General features: G+C 61.2%; 1 protein-coding gene across 1 annotated transcript; it reads left to right on the top strand.

Moving 5' to 3' along the window:
• The first annotated feature begins 461 nt into the window (after nt 1-461).
• LMTK3 (lemur tyrosine kinase 3) lies at nt 462-19,177 on the top strand. Its single transcript, XM_028530545.2, has 15 exons — nt 462-759; nt 1,650-1,783; nt 2,047-2,197; nt 2,683-2,759; nt 3,302-3,420; nt 6,427-6,514; nt 6,809-6,957; nt 7,208-7,292; nt 7,372-7,493; nt 7,616-7,765; nt 8,273-10,809; nt 13,618-14,024; nt 15,191-15,326; nt 15,480-15,617; nt 18,566-19,177. Exons 1-15 carry the CDS (start codon nt 684-686, stop codon nt 18,580-18,582), a joined length of 4,386 nt encoding a protein of 1,461 aa, XP_028386346.1. The 5' UTR covers nt 462-683; the 3' UTR covers nt 18,583-19,177.
• Nucleotides 19,178-21,773: the final 2,596 nt, after the last annotated feature.

The raw sequence follows: 21,773 nt of genomic DNA, 5'->3' as shown, positions 1-21,773 counted from the left end.
GACGTGTCCTCATCTGCCGATGGCTGTCCACCTTTGTATGTGATGTGCCTGTCTATGAGGGTCTCTGCGACGTGTGTCAGCCATGCGTGGGCTGCGTATGCCTGCCTGACATCTGCATCTTGGAGTGAAGCACACGTGTCCATGCTGGTGGCATGTCACAGTGGTGTCTGGGACAGGCACTGTGGGCCCTGTGCGCCCCCCACCCCCCATGGTCTTCTGGTCCCTGTCTGTCCCTCCTCCTCCCCTCCCTCCTGGCAGCCAATGCTACTGGGGAACCAGTTGCCATGACGATGCTCCATCCTCCCTCCATCCTTCCTCCTCCCACCCTTCCTCTGACAGGCTTTCTGCTCCCCCAATCCTGGCTGCCCTTGGGGGCGGGGCCCTCTTTCTCCCCCCTCCCATCCTACCCTCGCCCCCCCCAACCCCAGCAACCCCGGCTCCCCAGCTCCTCTCCTCTGTCCTCCTCTCCATCCCTTCATCTATCTGTCCCTTCAAAGAGGGGGAGGGGGGTACCTGAGCCACTAAGCAGCCCCTCCCTCCCCCAGTCCTGAGTCTCCTGCCCCTCTTCCTAGGCCGGGGGGAGGCCAGGGTCGCGCGGGTCCCCATGGCTGGGGGCTGAGGGCCCGCCCCCCCTCCTCCCCAGCCGCCACCACCACCTCCGCCTCCCTTCCATCATCGACAAGATGCCTGCCCCTGGCGCCTTCATCTTCCTCGCAGCCGTCTCCGCCTCCGGCTGCCTGGCATCCCCGGCCCACCCGGGTAAGTCTGTCTGGCCATCCGGCTGTCCAGCGGCCCCCACCTCCACCTCGGCCTGCCCAGGGGTCTGTCCGCAGGGTTCTGGCTTCATCACCTGTGTGCATGTCTTCCTGCCGCTGAGCCGGGGCCTGGGGAACCGCGGAGACCGAGCCTCGGTCAACAGGGCCTGTGGGAGGAAGACTTGGGGGCTGGGTGGGGAGGGGGTCCATTTGGGCAACATGTGTGTGCGCGCGCCTGTGTGCGCGCAGGTGTGTGCAGCGAGCCGGGGAAGGACAGGGCCTCTGGGAGAACGGGGGGCCGAGGGAACGATACTATTTCTAAGGCAGATACAGCACCAGAGGCTGTCTCTAGCTTTGGGGAGACCCAAGGCTTGCTGGGGTTCCCTTCTCTGTGGCTTGGGCTAGGGACAGAGGACATGTGTGAGCTCCAAGTGTCCCTAAAAAGACGTACCTCAACCTCATTAACCGGAGGGTTCCAGCATGGGGCAAGAATCCTCTCCCAGCCTGCAAGTGGGGGCTCATCCTCTTCCCCAAACAGGGGGTAATGAGGCTGTCAGTGGGAGCGAATTGTAAATTCTGGGAGCTCCAGGCTCCACTATTACTTCTCTTTTCCTCAGTGCTCACTGGAATTTTTCCAGGCCTGGGGTGATGTGATGCGGAGTTGAGGGGAGTCCCAGTTTGGGGAGAGAGGGGAGACCCCACCCCCAATCACTTGAGAAGGCTCCAAACTACAACTCCCACAATGCACAGGGCCATCCGGCTCCTCTGCCAAGGGGCTGGTGGCTGCAGAGCGTCATGGGAGTTGTAGTCAGGACTGGCCGGGATGGGGGGGGGCATGGAGTCCCGGAGCCAGGGGCTTCAAGCCGGGACGCCAGCCCAGCCCTGTGCCCACAGATGGATTCGCCCTGGGCCGGGCCCCTCTGGCTCCTCCCTACGCCGTGGTCCTCATTTCCTGCTCCGGTCTACTGGCCTTCATCTTCCTTCTCCTCACCTGTCTGTGCTGCAAACGGGGCGATGTCGGCTTCAAGGTGAGGGGCACGAGCGGGTTCAAGGTGGGAGGGAAGACCCCAGCAAGGCCTTTGCCTCCAACCCAGGTGGTTGGTGAGGGAGAGCGGGCAGTCAGTCCGAGCGCACCCTTGGTTCTGAAGTTACGGCAAGGTCCGGAGGCTTGGGATGGAAATTGGACTGGGACTGGAGACAGTTCCGAGAAAGATGGGGAGGCGTACTTACACGAAGGACGCTGGCGTGTCTCAGCCCTGTGTTCTCCCCTCCTCACCCCTCCCGGCCTCAGGAGTTTGAGAACCCTGAAGGGGAGGATTGCTCTGGGGAGTACACTCCCCCAGCGGAGGAGACCTCCTCCTCCCAGTCGCTGCCTGATGTCTACATTCTCCCACTGGCGGAGGTCTCCCTGCCGATGCCTGCTCCGCAGCCTTCACACTCAGGTGCCGCCCCCTGCCTTGCCTGGGATCCCATGGTCTTGAGGGTCTTGCCTTCAGGGGCCCGGCGGCTGAGACCCCAAGCAGCCAAGGGGAAAAGTGCAGGTGGGAGCCCCATTATCGTGACCCGAGAGGGAGTCAGAGATCCTCTGGGTGAATGGCACTGCTTACACCAAAACCATATTTGGGGATTCTTGTGTGGGACCAGTAATGGTGAGGGCAGCTGAGGTCTCAATCTCCGAGGCAGCCAATGGCAGGCTGAAGTCACGTCACAGGATCTTGGGATGCCAAAGGGAAGGGCGGATTGGATACTGGAACCTGTGGGCAGCCAATGAGGAGGCTGAGGTCCCATCATTGGAATGTTGGGGGCAGCCAATGGAGGGAGAGACTGGTGTCTGCTTTGACCCCCCAGTCCCTAGGAGTGAGGAGGTTTGGTTGGCACTTCGGAGGCGAGAGAGGCTCAGGAGCCTCCCCCTTTTACTCCTCCCTAGACATGACCACTCCCCTGGGCCTCAGCCGCCAGCACCTCAGCTACCTACAAGAGATTGGGAGTGGCTGGTTCGGGAAGGTGAGTGGGCTGGGGGTGGGCAGCAGGGGGTCCAGGCAACCCCCCGGGTTTGTACTGCTGTTCTGTGTCCATTCCCCTGTTCCAGAACCACTTTTCATCTGCTCCCCGCCTCCTCCCCCTGCCTCCTCAGCCCACCCATCACCCTCACCTCTATCCATCTCTCCCCCACTCCCACCCACCCCATCTCCCCACATCTGTCCATCAGCACCTTCCTCCTCACTCCATTGATCACTCCGCCTCGCCACCTGGCTCTCCACGCGCCCGTCTGTCCATCCTTCCATCCGTCCCTGCGTCCGTCGGACTCTGGGCCTGTGAGTCTCTCACCCCGTGTTTGGTGGGGGACAAGGGTGGTGGTGGGATATGAGGGGACAGCCTGAAAAAAGGGGGAAGTTGGGAGACTTTGGCCGAGTGGAGGTGGTCCCAGGGGAGGGCCCCTCCCCCAATCACTTGAGAAGGCCCCAAACTACAATTCCCATAATACACTTCTCAAGGGGGGGGTGTGGGGAAGCCACAGGTTCTGACTCCTGGGTCCCCTTGGCCAGGTGATCCTGGGAGAGATTTTCTCGGACTACACCCCCGCCCAGGTGGTGGTGAAGGAGCTCCGGGCAAGCGCAGGGCCCCTGGAGCAGCGCAAGTTCATCTCAGAAGCCCAGCCCTACAGGTATGCTAGACGGGGGTCCTGGAGGCCCAAGAATCCCCGTGTGCGCCTCCTAGAGGGAGCGTTTGGGAATGAGAGGAGTGTGGTATGGCATATAATCTGGGTTCGAATCCTGGATCTACCTTTTCTGGGATGAGCTGTTCAGTCAAGAGAGTTTCCCTCTCTGAACCTCAGGTTCTTTCTGGGGACAGAGCCAATTATATGAAAGGCCCTCTGGAGAGGGCAAGGGGAGGGCTCAGGAGCAGAGCTAGAGGCCTGCTCTCTATACTCTGAACCTCGGGGTCTCTGTCTGGAAAGTGAGCTGGGGAAGCCCGAGTGTTCTCGTGTGGAGGGCCGCTGAGAGGATGGGAGGTCAGCCTGTGTGAAGCATTGGGTACATCTTCAGGCTCCTGCTTTGTGGGTGAGGGAGGGTAGGATCCAGATCACAGAGCAGGGCCCTGAGCAAGCACCCCAAATGGCCACTGAGGAGCTCTGGCCCCTCTCCCCTGCCCCCCGCTGGCCTAGGAGGTCTGAGAAAGCAGGATCCTGTCCTTTCCCTGCTAGGTCTCTCCTCTACTCCAAGGGCTTCTAGATAAACACATATTAAGTAAGCGCCTTGGGCCACAGCACATTCACTGTCACGGGAAGGATGAGAATAGAGAGACCCCTTGTTAGACAGTTTAACACTGGGATTTACCCCGAGAGACCCAGACAGTAGAGTTTATCACTCCCTTGCTCTAAAACCTCCGTGGCTCTCTATTGCCCACACGATAAAGTCCAGCTCCTCTGTACAGGCCACCGGCCCTACACAGCCTGATCCCGTGCCCTTCCTGCCACTGGACCCGCTCACCCTGGCCACCCTGCTCACTAACCCCCTGCCTATCAGCCTCCTTCTGCCTCCGGACCCTTGCTGGCCCTTGCTGTTCCCTCTGGGATATCAGTCCTGGCTCAGTGACCCCAGCTTCAGACCCTTCCCCTCAGGTCTCAGCTCAGAGAGGCCTTCACACCCCCCCCCCCCACACACACACCCCTAAGGGAGATCCTGGGCTTCCCCCATCACGCCAACCCATGTTTTCTTCATAACATGCATCCAGTCTGTAATTTTTTAAAAAGATTTTATTTTTTAAAGATGTTATTTATTTTTAGAGATAGAGAAATGGAGGGACAAAGAGAGGGAGAAAAACATCAATGTGTGGTTGCCTCTTGCATGCCCCGTACTCAGGACCTGGCCCGAAACCCAGGCATGTGTCCTGACTGGGAATTGAACCAGCCACCCTTTGTTTCTCAGTCCAGTGCTCAATCCACTGAGCCATACCAGCCAGGGCCAGTTTGTTGTCTTTTTTTTTTTTTTTTAAATCTGCTTAGTTGCTTATTTGCCTGTATCTGCTGGCAATCACTAGCCACATATGGCTACTTAGATTTGTGTTAAATAAAGTCAAGCTAAAAAGTCATTTCCCCAGCCACACTTGCCCCATTTCAGGGGCTTGGTGGCCTCAAGTGGCCTGTGGCTCCCACGTGAGACAGCTCAGGCCCGGAGCACTCCCACCATCACAGAGAGCTCTGTTGGAGGGTACGGGGCTACCCTGGTGGCTCGGGGTCCATACCGTCACCTGAGCGAGCACAAGTGCCATCGGCCCTCGGCAGATTGAGCGAGCCAGATATCCAAGATCAAATCCCAGCTCTGCCACCCTTCCCAGCTGTGTGCCCTGGGCAAGTTGCTTCGCCCGTCTGAGCCTGCATTCCCTGTGGATCCCGTGGGAAACCAGCCTGCCCTGCATGACTGTCAGGAGGGTTCGGCCATAGCGGTGGCCTGTGGGCCTTGGCTCAGACGAGTGGGAGTGCGGGGGGCCCAGGCTTCCACCTACGTGTCCTGCCAGGTTTCAAGCCCCTGAACAGACTGGGGCCGTGGCAGAGGCAGGAATGGGAGGCATTATTCTCCCAAGTGGGTGAGGCTGGAACGAACACCAGTTGTGCATGGCTGGGCCCTGGGCCCCGGGCCCTGTAGTGCACGCGTGGCCCCTGCCTCCCGCCCGGCACCAGAGGGAAAATGACTGAGCACCTGCCCCGAGCCAGGCCCTGGGCTACAAGCCCGGAACCTTTTCATCTCTCGTGTAGCAAGGGGAAATCCTTTGTTCCACACGATTTTTTAAATCTTTATTTTTTTAGACAGGGGAAGGGAGGGAGAAAGAGGGAGAGAAATATCAATGCGTGGCTGCCTCTTGCGTGCTCCACACCGGGGATCTGGCCCACAACCCAGCCATGTGCCCTGACTGGGAATCGAACCAGCGACTGCAGGCCAGCGCTCAATCCACTGAGCCACACCAGCCAGGGCTTGTTCCACACATTTCTATGGAACACCCTCTGGTCTACTGGGGATGTGGCTGCATGAACAAAAAGCCCCAGACCCTTGTCTTAGTAGAGTTTGTTGCCTAGTGGAAGGAGGAGCGCCTCTGGTATTGGGGGTCAGTAAGGTTTTTGGGCAAAGGATGTTGAAGCCGAAGCCAAGGAACAAGGACTGTGTCTGGGGAGGGGGTGATCCCCAGAGAGAACTCAGGGCAAAAGCCCGGGGCCTCCGTGTGTGTCTGGGGAGGGCCACACCAGCATTGGAAGTGATGCTGGGTGGGGCCGACCGGAGGGCCAGGACAGACTGAGGGACAAACCACGTGGGCATTCTGGGGAACCATGGCCAGCAACCGCCTGAAAGAGAGACAGGAGGAGAGGGGAGAGAAGAGAGGCCAGGATGTGAGGAAGAGTTGAGCCTGGGCTGTAGGGAGAGGAGGGGATGAGAAGAGGGCGGGGGGGCGGGAAGGCTGGGGGGTGAGGAGGAAGGAGGGGCAAGGAGGCACGGGGGGGGGGCGTGTTCTAGCCCACGGACTCGGGGAGCAGTGGACCTGAGACAGGACCGTGGGGAGAGAGTGTGCACATGTCGTGGGGGAGACCAAGTAGCAGCGAGGTCGAAGCGACAGTGGGGTGTTGCTGGGTGGCTGGGGCCGGGAAGGGGCTGGTTCCTGACTGCCCCCCTCCCCCCAGGAGCCTGCAGCACCCCAACGTCCTCCAGTGCCTGGGCGTCTGCGTGGAGACCCTGCCTTTCCTGCTCATCATGGAGTTCTGTCAGCTGGTGAGGGCCTGTGGGGAACACAGTGGGGGCCGGGAGGCCTGGGGTCCTGGGACCCTTAGGCAAACACCTCATCGTCATCACAGCGACACCTGTGTGACAAGCGCCAACAGCTCTTGTATGTGGGGGGCACTCCCTCCACAGGCGGCACCACTGGACGAGGGGAGGGGTGTCTGTGATTACCCCGTGAGGCTCAGAGGGGCTGCCCTGCCTCCGCTCGGGTTGGCTGGAGGTGCGGATGGATGCCTGGTGGGGGGTGTGGTGGTGGCGCCGACCCCTTCCTGCCCTCCCTCCCAGGGGGACCTGAAGCGTTACCTTCGGGCCCAGCGGCCTCCAGAGGGCCTGTCCCCTGAGCTGCCCCCACGAGACCTGCGGACCCTGCAGAGGATGGGCCTGGAGATCGCCCGCGGGCTGGCGCACCTCCACTCCCACAACTACGTGCACAGGTGGTGGCTGGGGAACCTGGGGCAGGGGTGGGGTGGGGGGGCGACTTAGGGGGAGGGGCTCAAGGGGCTGAGGAGGCCGGAGTGGTGGACACCGAAGGGGAAAATCCTGGAGGAGCCAGGGAGGTGGGGGGTCGGGTTGGAGAGTAGGAGAGGAGGAAGGGGCGGAGTCCGGAGAGTGGGCAGAACCTAGGCCTTGGGGTGACCGCCCGGCCTGCCTCTTTCTCACCTGGCTCCCTTGACCTGCGCCCAGCGACCTGGCCCTGCGCAACTGTCTGTTGACCTCCGACCTCACCGTGCGCATTGGAGATTATGGGCTGGCTCACAGCAACTACAAGGTGGGGACTGCCTGCCTCCCATCTGGGCTGGGGGCGGTGGGGGTGTCCCGACCCGTCTGACCCTGTCCTCTGCCCCCAGGAGGACTACTATCTGACCCCAGAGCGCCTGTGGATCCCACTGCGCTGGGCAGCACCGGAGCTGCTCGGGGAGCTGCACGGGACCTTCATGGTGGTGGACCAGAGCCGGGAGAGCAACATCTGGTGAGGCTCCTGGGCCACAGCTCGGCGGGCAGGGCCACGGATGAGAAACTGGGGCCGGAGGGGCGGCCCCCAGGCCGGTGGGGGTGGGGCCCTGACCTCTGTCTGTCCTCTGTTCCCTGCAGGTCCCTGGGGGTGACTCTGTGGGAGCTGTTTGAGTTTGGGGCACAGCCCTACCGCCACCTGTCTGACGAGGAGGTCCTGGCCTTTGTAGTCCGCCAGCAGCATGTCAAGCTGGCCCGGCCCCGGCTCAAGCTGCCCTATGCGGACTACTGGTGAGTGTGGGGCCTGCCTGGACTCCGGTCTCCCCCACCCGGCCCCAGGGCAGCCCCAGGACACCCCACCTCCCCACACACGCCACCCACAACCTCACCACCCTGCCGCTGCCCCTGGAGTGGTGCAGGCACGTCCCCACCCCTTCTGCCACCATCTGGTGCTTGGTATCTGCTGCTGGGGCACAGGTGGCGGAGCTGGTGTTTGAACCCGCATTTCTTCAGTCCAAGAAGGGCCCTGCCGCTTGCTTTTCCCTGGCTCCAGAGTGCGAAGCCTGCACAGGGAGGCTGCCTTCGCTGTCATTCCCTCCTGTCAGCCTCACTGTCCTCTCTCCCTCTGGGACTCTGTCCCTCCATCCTCAGGGTCCCTGTCCTTCTCTACTGGGTGTCTCTCTCTCTCTCTCTCTCCCTGGGTCCTGGGTCTCTGGTCCCCCTCTCTTCTTGGTGTCTGCCCACACCAGAGGCCCCCCCCTTCTGCCCCACTGCTGCCTGCCTTCTCCACCCCCCCAGGTACGACATCCTGCAGTCCTGCTGGCGGCCGCCTGCCCAGCGCCCCTCAGCCTCTGACCTCCAGCTGCAGCTCACCTACCTGCTCTCTGAGAGGCCCCCTCGGCCCCCACCCCCACCCCCCCCACCTCGAGACGGCCCCTTCCCCTGGCCCTGGCCCGCCACCCACAGCGCGCCCCGCCCGGGGACCCTGTCCTCGCCGTTCCCCCTCTTGGACGGCTTCCCCGGGGCTGACCCTGACGACGTGCTCACGGTCACCGAGAGCAGCCGTGGCCTCAACCTCGAGTGCCTGTGGGAGAAGGCGCGGCGGGGGGCTGGCCGGGGTGGGGGCGCGCCGCCCTGGCAGCCGGCGTCCGCTCCCCCGGCGCCCCATGCCAACCCCTCCAACCCGTTCTACGAGGCGCTGTCCGCGCCCAGCGTGCTGCCCGTCATCAGCGCCCGCAGCCCCTCCGTGAGCAGCGAGTACTACATCCGCCTGGAGGAGCACGGCTCCCCGCCCGAGCCCCTCTTCCCCAACGACTGGGACCCCCTGGACACAGGGGTGCCGGCCCCCCAGGCCCCCCAGGCCCCTGCCGAGGTCCCCCAGCTGGTGTCCGAGACCTGGGCCTCCCCCCTTTTCCCCGCGCCCCGGCCCTTCCCGGCCCAGTCCTCGGCGTCAGGCAGCTTCCTCTTGAGCGGCTGGGACCCCGAGGGCCGGGGCGCTGGGGAGACCCTGGCGGGAGACCCCGCCGAGGTGCTGGGGGAGCGGGGGGCCGCGTGGGCAGAGGAGGAAGAGGAGGAGGAGGAGGGCAGCTCCCCAGGAGAGGACAGCAGCAGCCTCGGAGGCGGCCCCAGCCGCCGAGGACCCCTGCCCTGTCCCCTGTGCAGCCGCGAAGGGGCCTGCTCCTGCTTGCCCTTGGAGCGGGGGGACGCCGTCTCTGGCTGGGGGGGCCACCCTGCTCTTGGCTGCTCCCATCCCCCAGAGGACGACTCGTCCCTGCGGGCAGAACGGGGCTCCCTGGCCGACCTGCCGCTGGCCCCCCCCTCTTCGGCCCCCCCCGAGTTTCTGGACCCCCTCATGGGGGCGGCGGCGCCCCAGTACCCCGGGCGGGGGCCACCTCCTGCTCCCCCCCCCCCGCCGCCACCTCCCCGGGTCTCCACGGACCCCGCCGTGTCCCCAGACCCCCCTTCGGCCGTGGCCAGTCCCGGCTCAGGCTTGTCGTCTCCGGGCCCCAAGCCGGGGGACAGCGGCTACGAGACCGAGACCCCTTTTTCCCCCGAGGGAGCCTTCCCAGGTGGGGGGGCGGCCGAGGAGGAAGGGGTCCCTCGGCCACGGGCTCCCCCCGAGCCACCCGACCCGGGAGCGCCCCGGCCGCCCCCAGACCCAGGTCCCCTCCCACCTCCGGGGACCCGGGAGAAGCCAACCTTCGTAGTTCAAGTGAGCACCGAGCAGCTGTTGATGTCCCTGCGGGAGGACGTGACCAGGAACCTCCTGGGGGACAAGGCGACACCCCCCCGAGAGACAGAGACGGGGCCCAGGAAGGCAGGGAAAGGCCCCGGCCACAGAGAGAAAGCCCCGGGCCTGAGCTGGGAGGCCACAGTCCTGGGCAGCGGGAAGAAAGCCTCAAGCCCGAGCGAGGACCCGAGCCCCCCTGTGAACGGGGCGACAGTGCCGGAGAACGGGGCGCAGACAGCCCCAGGCCCCGAGGAGAAGGTGGTGGAGAACGGGGGCCCGGGGTTCCCCGAGAGAGAAGAGACAGTGCTGGTGAATGGGGAGCTGACACCCCCAAGGAGGGAGGAGACAGTGCTGCAGAATGGGGAGCTGAGGTCTCCCGAGAGAGAAGAGACAGTGCTGGTGAATGGGGGCCCGACACCCCCAAAGGCGGAGGAGACAGTGTCCGAGAATGGGGGCCTGAGACTGCTCAGGAGCACCGAGAGGCTGCCAGAGACTGGGCCCTGGAGAGCCCCAGGGCCCTGGGAGAAGATGCCCGAGAATGGCGGTCCAGCCCCCACGATCGGGGAACCAGCCCCAGAGACCTCACTGGAGAGAGCCCCCACGCCCGGCGCAGTGGCCTTGCCCCAGAGCGGCGGGGAGACAGCCCCTGGCCCCATTGGCCAAGCCCCCAGGAGCGGGGCGCCGGAACTGGGGACCAAGAGGAGAGCCCCAGAGATTGGGGGGGCGTTGAGAGCCCCCGGGGCTGGGAGGCTGGACCTCGGGAGTGGGGGCCGAGCCCCAGTGGGCACGGGGATGGCCCCCGGCGGCGGCCTCGGAAACGGCGTGGACGCAAAGGCCGGATGGGTAGACAACACGAGGCCACAGCTGCCGCCGCCTCCTCTGCCGCCGCCGGAAGCACAGCCGAGGAGGCCGGAGCCAGCGCCCCAGAGAGCCAGGCCGGAGGCGGCCTCCGAGGGAGAGTCCGGGGCCCTAGACAGCAGGGTCGGCGGAGACCCGGCACCCAGCGGAGGCGGGGACCCCCCCAAGCCCGAGAGGAAGGGCCCCGAGATGCCACGACTGTTCTTGGACTTGGGACCCCCTCAGGGGAACAGCGAGCAGATCAAAGGTGAGGAGGCCACTGGGAGCATGGGAGTGAGGTTGGGGCCTCAGGAGCGCAGCTGAGAATCTCCGGCCCCTGGGTAGCAGGCAAGTCAGGCTGGCGGTGACAAGTGCAGACACACTGGAGCCACAGAGCCGGGGCTCACATCCCTAGCTCTGTGACCTTGGACAAATGACCTTACTTCTCTGGGCCTTGATTTTCCTATCTGCCAAAAAATGGATGACAAGCACAGCACCTACCTAGTAGAGTTGTGAGTTAAGACTTTCAGTGCCTCCTAAATACCTGCTCTTATTATTGCAGTTCGTAGACCGGGAGCCTCAAATTCAGGTGCTCACACGGGCCAGACAGTATTGAAAAATGACCTCATTAGGTCAGCGGGCAGAGGTGGGGTGGGCGTTACAGAGGAAATGCAGCCACTTCTCGGTGCCATTCAGGGGTGTCCACTCGGGGTTGCCAAACCTGCTGCTTCTCTCTCTCAAACCGGAATTCTCGGTGTCTCAAAGGTTGAAACCAATTCAAGCGAAGCTGATCTGTGTGAACTCTGGTTTCAGCTTTCCAACAAGCTGAGGCATCTGTGGAGTGTGCCAGGCCTGGAGCTGCCCATGGCTGGGACCCAGGGAGTCTCAGACCTGCCCTGTTTCCCTGGGGCTGGGGGCCCAGAAGCTGCAGAAATGCCTTTTCTGGGCATTGAATTTGGATAGGAACACAGGAGGTGTTTTATCACAGAGGGGGTGAAGAATATGAAGAATATAGATAAGTAAGAAAAGGAAGTTCCTGGCAGAAGGAACAGCCTGTACCAAGGCTCAGAGGTGGGGGGATGGGGAGGTGGTCCATGTGGCCAGATGGACGTCCAGCCCCTGCCCAGATGTAGCCACAGGGGCTGTGGTTCCACTGGAACCATCCACAGGCCGGATTTCCTTAAATGCTGGTATGAAAGTTGTAAGTGATGCGCCCTATTTCATATTGGCAAACTCACGGCCACGCTGGAGTGAAGGATCACATCTCCGTCTATTGGGGGAGCCTGTGGCTCAGGAGAGAAAGGTCAGGAAGAGGTCTCAGCAGAGAAGGCTCCTTCCTCAAAGCCCATGGTACACTCCTTGAGGCTGTTGTGGGGAGCTTACCACCAGCTGTGTCAGGAAAGACCCAGAGCAGCATGAAAATGGCAGGCGATGGGCAGCTAAGATGCCTCACAGGATCTGGGGTGGAATGGGGGGTTTTGTGTTGCTGGGTAAGAAGAGTTTGGGAGTAGCCTGCTTTAAAAAAAAAGATTTTATTTATTTATTTTTAGAGAGAGGGTAAGGGAAGGAGCGAAACACTGATGTGTGAGAGATACATAAACCAGTTGCTTCTCACATGCCCCCTATTGGGGACCTGGCACACAACCCAGGGATGTGCCCTGACTGGGAATCGAACCAGTGATCTTTTGGTTCACAGGCCAGCACGCAATCCACTGAGCCACACCAGCCAGGGCTGCTTTTTTTCTTTTTGTTTTTTAACCAGTGAACTCCTATTCTTCCTTCAACGCCCCACTCAAAATTCTCCTGCCCTGGGAAATCTTCCTGATTTCCAAAGGCCACATCCTGTCCTTCCTCTGGGTATTCATGGGCCCTGATAGCTACACAGCACCCCACACCCCATCACCCGGAGATGGGTGGTCAGGGAGGTGACTTTGGAGCAGACATGAAGGAAATGAGCCCTGTGGACATCAAGAGTAGGGCATTGAAATGGGCACTAACTTGGCCCGTTTAGGGAATAGCAAAAGGCCAGTGACACTGGAGTAGTGAATGAGGGGAGGAGCGGTCCACATCCATCTTTCTCCACCTCACGCTGACCCTCCTTGGTCCTCACTGTCACCCCCCACAGGGCCTGGCGCATAGTTCACACATGCCCTAGTGGGGTGAGTGGCCCCTATCCGCTTACCAGTAAGGAAACAGAGGCTCAGAGAGTGGATCTCCTTGTCCAGGGGCACAGAGCAAGTGGGCAGGCTGGGCTTGGGGTTCAAGGCCAGATCTCCTCCTCTAGGGGCCCCGAAGCCCTTCCTTCCCAGCAGGATGAGATCAGGGAGTCCAAGGGCAGGGAAGGGCCTAAGAGGTGGTTAGACAATCCAATTTTGTCTCCTGACTGAGGGCCAGAGAAGGAAAGCACCTTGGTCAACATCACACGGCAGGGATTAACTCACTCAGTGATTCTACACACATTGACTGAGTACCTCCGTGTGCTTGGGGCGCAGGGATCTGGCCAGCAGGGCAGGGCTCAGTCTCTGTTCAGTGGATCACATCCCCACAACAATATAGTTGCACACTGAGATAATTTGCTCGGAAGGAGAGGTGCTTGGTGCCATGGGGTGCAGGGCTGGTGGCCTGATGATGATCCGGCAGATCTCCGAAGGCTTTGAAAGCCCAGAGATAGATGGACAAGGAATAGTAATGGAGTTAGAACAGGAAGTTCCAGGCAGAGGGAACAGCCCATGCAAAGGCTCAGAGGTGGCAGGAACAGGGAGGTGGTTCGTGTGGCTGCATGGAAGTCAAGCCAGAATGAGGTGGGGAAGGGTCTGGAGAGGTCAGCAGGGCCAGGGCTCTGGGGCCGGGTGGGCCGCGGGGAGAATTTGGCACTGGAGAGCCATGGGGAGGGTTAAGCACTGGGGTCAGGGGAAGATCTCTCCCGGGCAAGGCCCCAGTGCAGCCCTCGGGTTCACAAGGAGAGAAACTGAGGCTCAGATTGTGGTCTGACATGACCTGGGAACACACAGCTAGGGGGGAGGGCATGCCTCAATTTCCCCAGGAACAGGGGCTCACCTGGTCTCTCTCCTCGCAGCCAAGCTCTCGCGGCTGTCGCTGGCGCTGCCGCCGCTCACGCTCACGCCGTTCCCGGGACCGGGCCCACGGCGGCCCCCGTGGGAGGGCGCGGACGGCGGGGCGGCTGGCGGGGAGGCCGGCGGGGTGGGGGCACCGGGGCCGGCGGAGGAGGACGGGGAGGACGAGGACGAGGAGGAGGACGAGGAGGCGGCGTCGGGCGCGGCAGCGGGGCCGCGGGGCCCCGGGAGGTCGCGGGCAGCCCCGGTGCCGGTCGTGGTGAGCAGCGCCGACGCGGACGCGGCCCGCCCGTTGCGGGGGCTGCTCAAGTCTCCGCGCGGGGCCGACGAGCCCGAGGACAGCGAACTGGAGAGGAAGCGCAAGATGGTCTCCTTCCACGGGGACGTGACCGTCTACCTCTTCGACCAGGTGCGCGGGGTTGGGGGGGCGGGGAGCACGTGCGGGGGGCGGGGCCTGGGGACCGACTGGCCGGGGAATGGGGCGAGATTGGAGAATGAGATGAGGCCTTGAGTGTGAAGGCGGGGCCTGACCATGGGGCGGGGCCAGGAGAGTGGGCGGAGCCCAGAGCGAGGGTGGAGAGTGAGAGTGGCTCTGGAAAGGAGGATTGTGAGGGCGGAGTCTGGAAGGAGGCCAGGAAGAAAGCTTTGAAAAGATTGGGGCGTGGTGGGCTGCTTGATGGGAGGCGGAGCCTAGTGAAGTTTGGGGCGGGTTTTATACACCATTGCTCCAGTGGCAGAGGCTAAGGGGCTGGCTCAGGATGGATTTTACCCACTAGGGGCGGGCCACGGAGAGCCTGCAGGTAGGGCTTCAGAGATGCGGCTTGTGTGAAAATGGCTTGGAGCAGGTTAAAGGACGAGCTGAGCTAGAGGACTGAGGCGGGGCCTAAAGAAATAGGTTGAAGATTGTGTAACTGTCTTTGGGGAGGCGGCAGGTAGTGTAGAAGGGAAAAAGGGAGGGAGGGGTGGTGCTTGTGGACTAGGGCTGTTTCTAAATAAATGAACCTGAGACGGGCCAAACGGGCTGAGGTCCTGGGATGCGTGAGGAAGGGTCTAGAGCTGGGACTTGAGCCACTGAAACTAAAGGATAGGGCTTGGAAGGCCGGGCTTAGGGGCCCAGGGGAAGGTCGGGAGATGTGCAAGATGGGATAGGGGTTCAGAAGTAGTTCTCCGAACTTCCCGCAGCAGCAGGTAGTTCTGGGGCCCGAATTTGGATTTTGCTGTCGAGATCTCGGAGGTAGGTTGGGGTCCAGGAGACGGGGCAGGATTTACGGAGACAGTTCTGGGTTTGGGGCGCTCGTGCAGGCATCACGTTAAGGAGCAAGGAGAGAATTCCTGTGGTGGGCTGTTTAGGTGTGTGGGGGCGGGGCTCCACTGTCGGGGGAGGAGCCTTGGGCGGGGCTGGGGTTAAAGCTGAACTGAGGCTTCTAAGGCAGGTTAGGGAGATTAGGGGGTCGGCCATCTCCACAGCAAGAAATAGTAAACTCGGAAATGTTAGAGAGGTTTGCTGCTGGCTGGGATGCAGTGGTAGGTTGTGACGGTTCGCCCCCTCTCGCCTCCCCTAATCTGTTTTCACAGGAGACGCCAACCAACGAGCTGAGCGTCCAGGGCCCCCCCGAGGGGGACACGGACCCATCAACGCCGCCAGCGCCCCCGACGCCTCCCCACCCCGCCACCCCCGGCGATGGGTTTCCCAGCAACGACAGCGGCTTTGGTGAGGAGTGGAACGGGACCCGGAGGTGGGGCAGAGTTGAGGGTGGGGCCTGAACGGGGGGCGGGGTCTGAGGGAGGCCGCTGAAGGGGACTCCCAAGATGTCTGAGGGTCTGACCTGATCCTCTCCTGTTACCCCTCACCCCCTTCGGCTAGGAGGCAGTTTCGAGTGGGCGGAGGATTTCCCCCTCCTCCCCCCGCCAGGCCCCCCCCTGTGCTTCTCCCGCTTCTCCGTCTCGCCTGCGCTGGAGACCCCGGGGCCCCCCACCCGGGCCCCCGACGCCAGGCCCGCAGGTACGTGTGCTTCAGATCCTCGGGCCTGCCTCGACCTCTATCAAGCCTTCTCCGCCCCCGTCTGTCTCCATCTCTCTCCTTCCACATTCTTGTCCCCACCTCTGAATTTCTCTGCTGTCCCCTCCCAAGTCTCCTTCCCTTCGCTGTCCACACTCTGCTCGTCCCTGAGACCCCGCCCAACTCTGGAACCAGCGCATACCGGGCGGTGTCCATCAGATGGACCTCCCTAAGCCTCAGTTTTCCTTTCTGTAAGGACCTCCTGGAAGTCTTCCCCGTCTTTGCCCTGTCTCCGGGTCAGGCTCCTCCCTGGCACTTGCAGCATCCTCAGCCAGCCTCCCTTGGGGAGGACCCCGCTCAGAGGCAGACAGACTAGGAGAGAGGACTCCAGCGGGCTCCCAGCTGGTGCGAACCTGAACAGAGCGCACCTGGCCAGGGGGCCCACGGCAGTATCCACTACGGTGCGCGGCTGAGAGGAAGAGCAGGCACTCACAGAGAACCTACCATGTGCTTGCCACATCTTAACCCATTTAATCCTCACTACGATCCCATGGGGTGGATGCTAGCCTCAGCCCCACCTTACAGAAGAGAAAACCCAGGCGTGGAGGGGAATGAGGAGCCGCTGCCTGGCCCGCATCCATGCCCTCTCCAGCGGTCAGTGTTTGTCCAGTTCCTTTCTTGCGGTGTTTCACATACGCCACGCCGCTCGTCCTCACCGCCACCTTGGGAGAGGGGCATGTCACCCTTCGTTTTTGACTGTCCCAAAGCTTAGGCTATTCTCACAGAGAGGCTGGCACAGCGCTGTCTCAGGGCGGGACTGGGGCTGGAGGGATGAGACTCGGGCTCTCTGCTGCCCCCTGCTGCGGATGCGGAGAACTCCCCTGGATGCCAAGCTTGCCCGGCACCAGGCAGGCGCAGGTGTTCCTCCTGACGGGGCTGAGGAGGGAGAAGGTGCAACTGGGCCTTTTCAGGGCGCGTTCCATTCCCGCTTTCGCAAACCGTGCCCGAGGTCAGGAGCTGGCCCTGCCACTTCTTGGCTAAGGGACGTAAGGTGATTCGCTTTCCCTTTCTGTGCCTCGGCTTCCTTATCTGTGGAATGGGGATAATAAGCTCAGACTCAGAAGATTGCTGAGGGGGTTGTGTGATTTAATCCTCCCCGTGCTCGAAGCACGGGCCTGAGCCCGAGGCGGTGAGCAGTCTATGACTGGCAGCTGTTGCCGCGCTTCAGTAAGTAGGTGTCTATGAACACTGGTGGTGCGCAGGCGCTGTGCTGGGCAGCGAGATTCCGCGCGGAGCGAGATCAGTGCGCCCCGCCCCGCCCCGCCCCCAGACACAGACCCCAGGGTCCTCTGAGAAAGCAGATGATAAGAGGAAAGGGCTTTGTCTCCCTGGTGAAAGTGCCATTGAACCAGGGACTTGAAGGGTGGACGTGGTTAGCTAGGTGAAGAGGCAGGGGATGGGGAGCTAGCAGACTGAACAGCTTGCACCAAGGGCCTGAGGCAGGAGAGAGCTTGGCCAACTTAAGGGACAGAAGGGAAGCGGTGTGTCTGGGGGTGGCTTAGAGAGGGTAGAGGGGGTGGTTTGAGAGGGGGCAGGGAAGACCATGCAGGGCTCGGGGGTGGGGGCTGAGTCCTGCGGGGAATTAGGCAGCCATGGGAGGGCTGTGACAGAGGAAGGGCCAACTGCGCCCTTGGCCTCAGGGGCTGACTGGTGCCTGGGAAGGAGGCGGGGTCGCAGGCCAGGAGGGAGGTGTGTGTAGACATCAAGCCAAGGGCAGGGGGGCTGGGCAGGGGCTGACTCAGGTTTTGCCCCAAATGGCACTTCCTTCCAGAGGCTTTCTTTGAGGTCCCTTGTGAGGACAGGGCGGGGTGGGTTGCAAGGCGTGGGGACAGGGGCCAAGTGGTGAGTCAGGGCTGAGGCTGGCAGGTCCAGCAGTGGGGATGACTTCACCGTTACTCACCAGGAGGGAGAGGGAGGGCCAGATCGCCTGAAACCAGAGTCCCTCCATGCAGTCAGCAGCTCGCCCTCTGCAGCTGGGCTGGGAAGCTGTGGAGCCTGGCTGTGACGCGGGACCGTGGCCGGGGGCCGAGGAAGGGACCCTGTGCCTCCTCCGCTCTGCCCACTTAGCACGTGCCGCCTGGATGCTGAGTGACACCAGGTTTCCCAGAGTCTCCCCACTCCTCTGAAAAAGACATGAGGGTGGTGCTCCCGATTTAAAGAGAAGGAAACGGAAGCTCAGGGATGGGGAGTGGGGACAGGGACTGGAACGAAGCCACTCAGGAAAGAGGTGTGTGGTGGAGAGTGAGGGTGCCCAGTGATCCTCCACCCCGAGAGACTTTGTCTTTCTGGATGTGTGGAAAGAGGGGGTGTTGTTCCTGCCAGTGGGAGAGGAGGGGTCATGGGAAAGCTTAGTGAGAGGGTGCTGTGTGGCAGGCCCTGGCTGGACGCCGGGATGTGACAGTGGCTGCAGGCCTGTCCTCCCTGAGCTTATGTTCTAGAGGGACAAACAGACTGGAAGCTCTTCAACAACAACTGGGATTATCTCAGGGGAGGAAAAGAAAAATAACCAGAGCACAATGCAACAGGGTGACTGTGGCTGGGGGGGAGGGGCACCTGCTTGACTGAAAAAATGGCCAGGGCAGCCTCTGAGGCAGGGGCAATTACAGCAGGGGCCTCAGGAAAGGGGGTGCTATGCCGTGGGAGCCACAAGTGCAAGAGCCCTGGGGTGGGACTATGCTTGGAGCCTGGAAGGAACTGGAGGAAGCCTCTGTGGCTGGAGCAGAGTGAGCGACGTGTGGGAGGGGGGGCACGAGGTGAGGCCAGAAGAGGGACCCACAGACGGTGGGGCCTGTGGGCCACAGCAAGGGCTTCACTTTCACTCCCAGTGACCGGAAGCCGTGAGCCCATCTGCCCTCTAATTCTGTTTCTCTCTCCACCCCCTCTATCGCCAGGCCCCGTGGAGAACTGATCCCCCGAAGACCTGACCCCCCTGCACCCCCAGAAGAGGGGTTGAGAATAGAATCCTCTGTGGACGACGGAGCCACTGCCACCACCACAGACACCGCCTCCGGGGAGGCCCCCGAGGCTGGGCCCTCCCCCTCCCCCACCATGTGCCAAACGGGAGGCCCCGGCCCCCTGCCCCTCAGCCCCCCGGACGGCTCCCCTGATGCCCCTGACCCCCTTGGTGCCAAATGAGGCAGGAAGCCCCTCCCCCTCCCTGGAGAGCCGCCTTTCTCGGAACTGAACTGAACTCTTTCGGGCCCGGCGCCCCTAGGCACAGCGGAGGCCTCTGCTTCCCCCACCCCCCGCCTCAGACAGGGGCCGCAGGCTTCGGGGGACCTGGACCCCCCATCTCGCGTCTCCCTTCCCCACCCAGCCTGGCCCCTGGAGGGGCCTCTGGTTCAGACCTTCGCGTGGCATTTTCACATTATTTAAAAAAGACAAAAACAACTTTTTGGAGGAATGCGGGGTCTGTGTGTGTTTCCGGGGGCGAAGAGGGGAGGATGCAGGAGAAGGTGCCACCCAGGAGAAGCCTGCATCCTCAGCACCTGGCTTGACTGGTGGGAATGTTGAGGCTCAGAAAGGCTGAAACACCCACTCAGTGCTGGGAGACGCCCCGGCCTCTCCACTTCTCTGGATCCCCACTTCACACCTGGTGTTTGCCCAACTGACTTCAGCTGCAGCCTCCACCTACAGTTCATGCAGTGACGAGGTGCTGGCAAGGGTTGGAGAAGGTCACAGGTTGTGGTCAGAGACCTGTGGCCGTGGCGAGAAGCTGCTGTCCCAGGGCCAGGGCTGGTGAGGGCATTCCCAGAGGGGCATGCCAACACCTAACAATGGCCCCTCGGAATGGCACTGCCTGCTCCCTCTCAGGTCACGATCTACGTGCCCCCCATGGCTCTGCCTTGGTTTACCTGTTTTCCAGGTGACCACCCACCTCCCTGAGGTTCTCACCCTCGCCTTCCCCTAACTGCCTCTCTCCATTGGCGTTTCCTCCTTCTCTTCTGTCCCTTTAACTCCGTCCCCCCCAGCCTGGTTCTGACCACCTCCTGTCTTGGAGGTTCCCAGTCTCTCCATATGTGTCTTTGTTGTTTGGCCTGCTTTTTCCATCTGTTTCTGTCTATCTGAGTTTCTCTGTCTCTGCTTTTCCCCCTGGTCTGTGTCTCCCAGTTACCTTCCTGTCTTTTTTTTTTTTTTAAGATTTTATTTATTTTTAGAGAGAGGAGAAGGGAGGGAGAAAGAGGGAAACATCAATGTGCAGTTGCCTCTTATGTGCCCCCTACTGAGGTCCTGGCCCACAACCCATTCATGTGCTCTGACCAGGAATTGAACCAGCAACCCTTTGGTTCCCAGACTGGCACTCAATCCACTGAGCCACACCAGCCAGGGCTGTTTTGTTTTCTTGTCCCTGGCCTCCTGGTTTCAGCCATCACCTTGGGACCACGTTCATTTGCATATTTGAGGGATGTTGCTTGGATGTGAGAGGAGGGAAGGGGCCAGGAGAGGTACCCAGCTAGGAAGCTGTGGACTCCAGGCGCAAGAGGATGAGGGCATGAGGGTCACATCTGAGTCTGGGCGATGGTGAGAGGGAGACAGAGGGTGAGGTTGTTGCCTCTTCCCATTGCTGTACCGCTAGGAGACCCATGGTGCTTGGACTGGTCTTGGGACGCGCCTGCCCAGGGTAGGGGCTGCATGGACCTGAGCCAGACAAGGCAGTGAGGGCCGGACTCCTCCGTCTGCATGAGGAAGGGCACATCAGTGTGGCAGGGCTACTCTAACAAAGGACCATAAATCGGGTGGCTTAGACCACAGACACTGATTGTCTCATAATTCCGGAGGCTAGAAGTCCAAGATCAAGGTGCCAGCGGGCTTGGTTCCTTCTGAGGCTGTGAGGGGACAGTCTGTTCCCTGCCTCTCTCCCAGCTGCTGGTGCTTTTGCTGGCAGTCTTTGAGGTTCGTTGGTGTGGAGATGTGTCACCCCAATCTCTGCCTTTATTTTTATACGTCCTCCCCATGCAGGTGTCTCTGCATCCAAAATTCCCCTTTGTTCACGGACATCAGTCACATTGGAGTAGGGTCCATGTCGATGACCTCGTCTTCACAAATTTCACCCGCAGTGATCCTGTTTTCAAATTCTGAGGCCCTGGGGGCTCGGACTTTAACCTATGGAATTTGGAGGGACACTTGTAACAAGGGGGTTGGGAGCTTAGGGTCCTAGAAGAGGAGGGGACTGGAAGCTAGAATTCTTAGTGCTTGAAGTGAATTGGGTGTGCAGGACAATTTTGAGGTGACTGGCGTCTAGCTTGAATGTTCCACTGACAATCCGGCTTCATTTGGCTAAAACAGAACCATTGATTCCCCACCGCCACCAAAAAAAAAATTTCCCTCTTCGATCATCTCAGGAAATGCATTGCCATTCCCCAGATACTCCAGCCAGAGTCCCAGAGTTGACCCAGCTCTCAACATGTCCGCCCGACTCCTCTTTCAAAATGACTCCATCGGGGTCACTTTTCTTCCCTTACAGCCACACCCTCTCACACCTGGATGACTCCACAATCTCCTAACTCATCTGCCCGCTATCAGTCAGGCTCATTTCCAAATTCTCCCCCTGCAGCAGCCAGGGGTTTCTACAACCTCCATCCAAATGCGTACTCTGCTGCTTTTCACCCTTGGCTGGCTTCCATCGGCTGGGAATACTTCAAAGTCCGAAGCCCAAACGATCAGGCCCACCCATCCCCTTCCTTTTCTGTCCCCCTCCCCCACCATCACCACCAGACAGGCACACCAGTCTGCTGTCCGTTAGTCCAACGCACTATGCCTTTTCCTGCCTCTGCACCTTTGGCCCTGAATGGTCTTCCCAGGTATCTCCACTGAGCCAGGAACTTCCCCACTAGCAGGCACTCAGTACCTATGGATTTATTCCATGGAGGGGAGTAGGATAGGGTGAGGTAGTGATGGGACCCTTTATTTGCTCAAGTATCTTATTTACCAGAACCTTCTTGGGTTGATGACTCCATTTCCATGCAACCTTTGGGAGGAGCTGGAAACTCCAATTCCCATCAGCCCCTGGGGGTCGAAGCTGTCAGGGCCTCTCTTCCCAAACCACACAAGAGTTGGGGACCAGGATATGGTAAATCTGACAGCCTTGTCCTGAGAAAC

The sequence above is a fragment of the Phyllostomus discolor genome, chromosome 12, assembly GCF_004126475.2.
Source record: "Phyllostomus discolor isolate MPI-MPIP mPhyDis1 chromosome 12, mPhyDis1.pri.v3, whole genome shotgun sequence".
Lineage (NCBI taxonomy): Eukaryota > Metazoa > Chordata > Mammalia > Chiroptera > Phyllostomidae > Phyllostomus > Phyllostomus discolor.
Note: the sequence above shows the minus strand (reverse complement) of the source record. Positions and strands in the feature narration are given on the sequence as shown.

Excerpts from the sequence above, each read along its gene's own strand:
- LMTK3 (XM_028530545.2), top strand. The coding sequence starts at position 684 with ATGCCTGCCCCTGGCGCCTTCATCTTCCTCGCAGCCGTCTCCGCCTCC. Across the intron at positions 7,293-7,371 it reads TGGCTCACAGCAACTACAAG|GAGGACTACTATCTGACCCC; the intron begins GTGGGGACTGCC and ends CTCTGCCCCCAG. Across the intron at positions 15,327-15,479 it reads CAGCAACGACAGCGGCTTTG|GAGGCAGTTTCGAGTGGGCG; the intron begins GTGAGGAGTGGA and ends CCCTTCGGCTAG.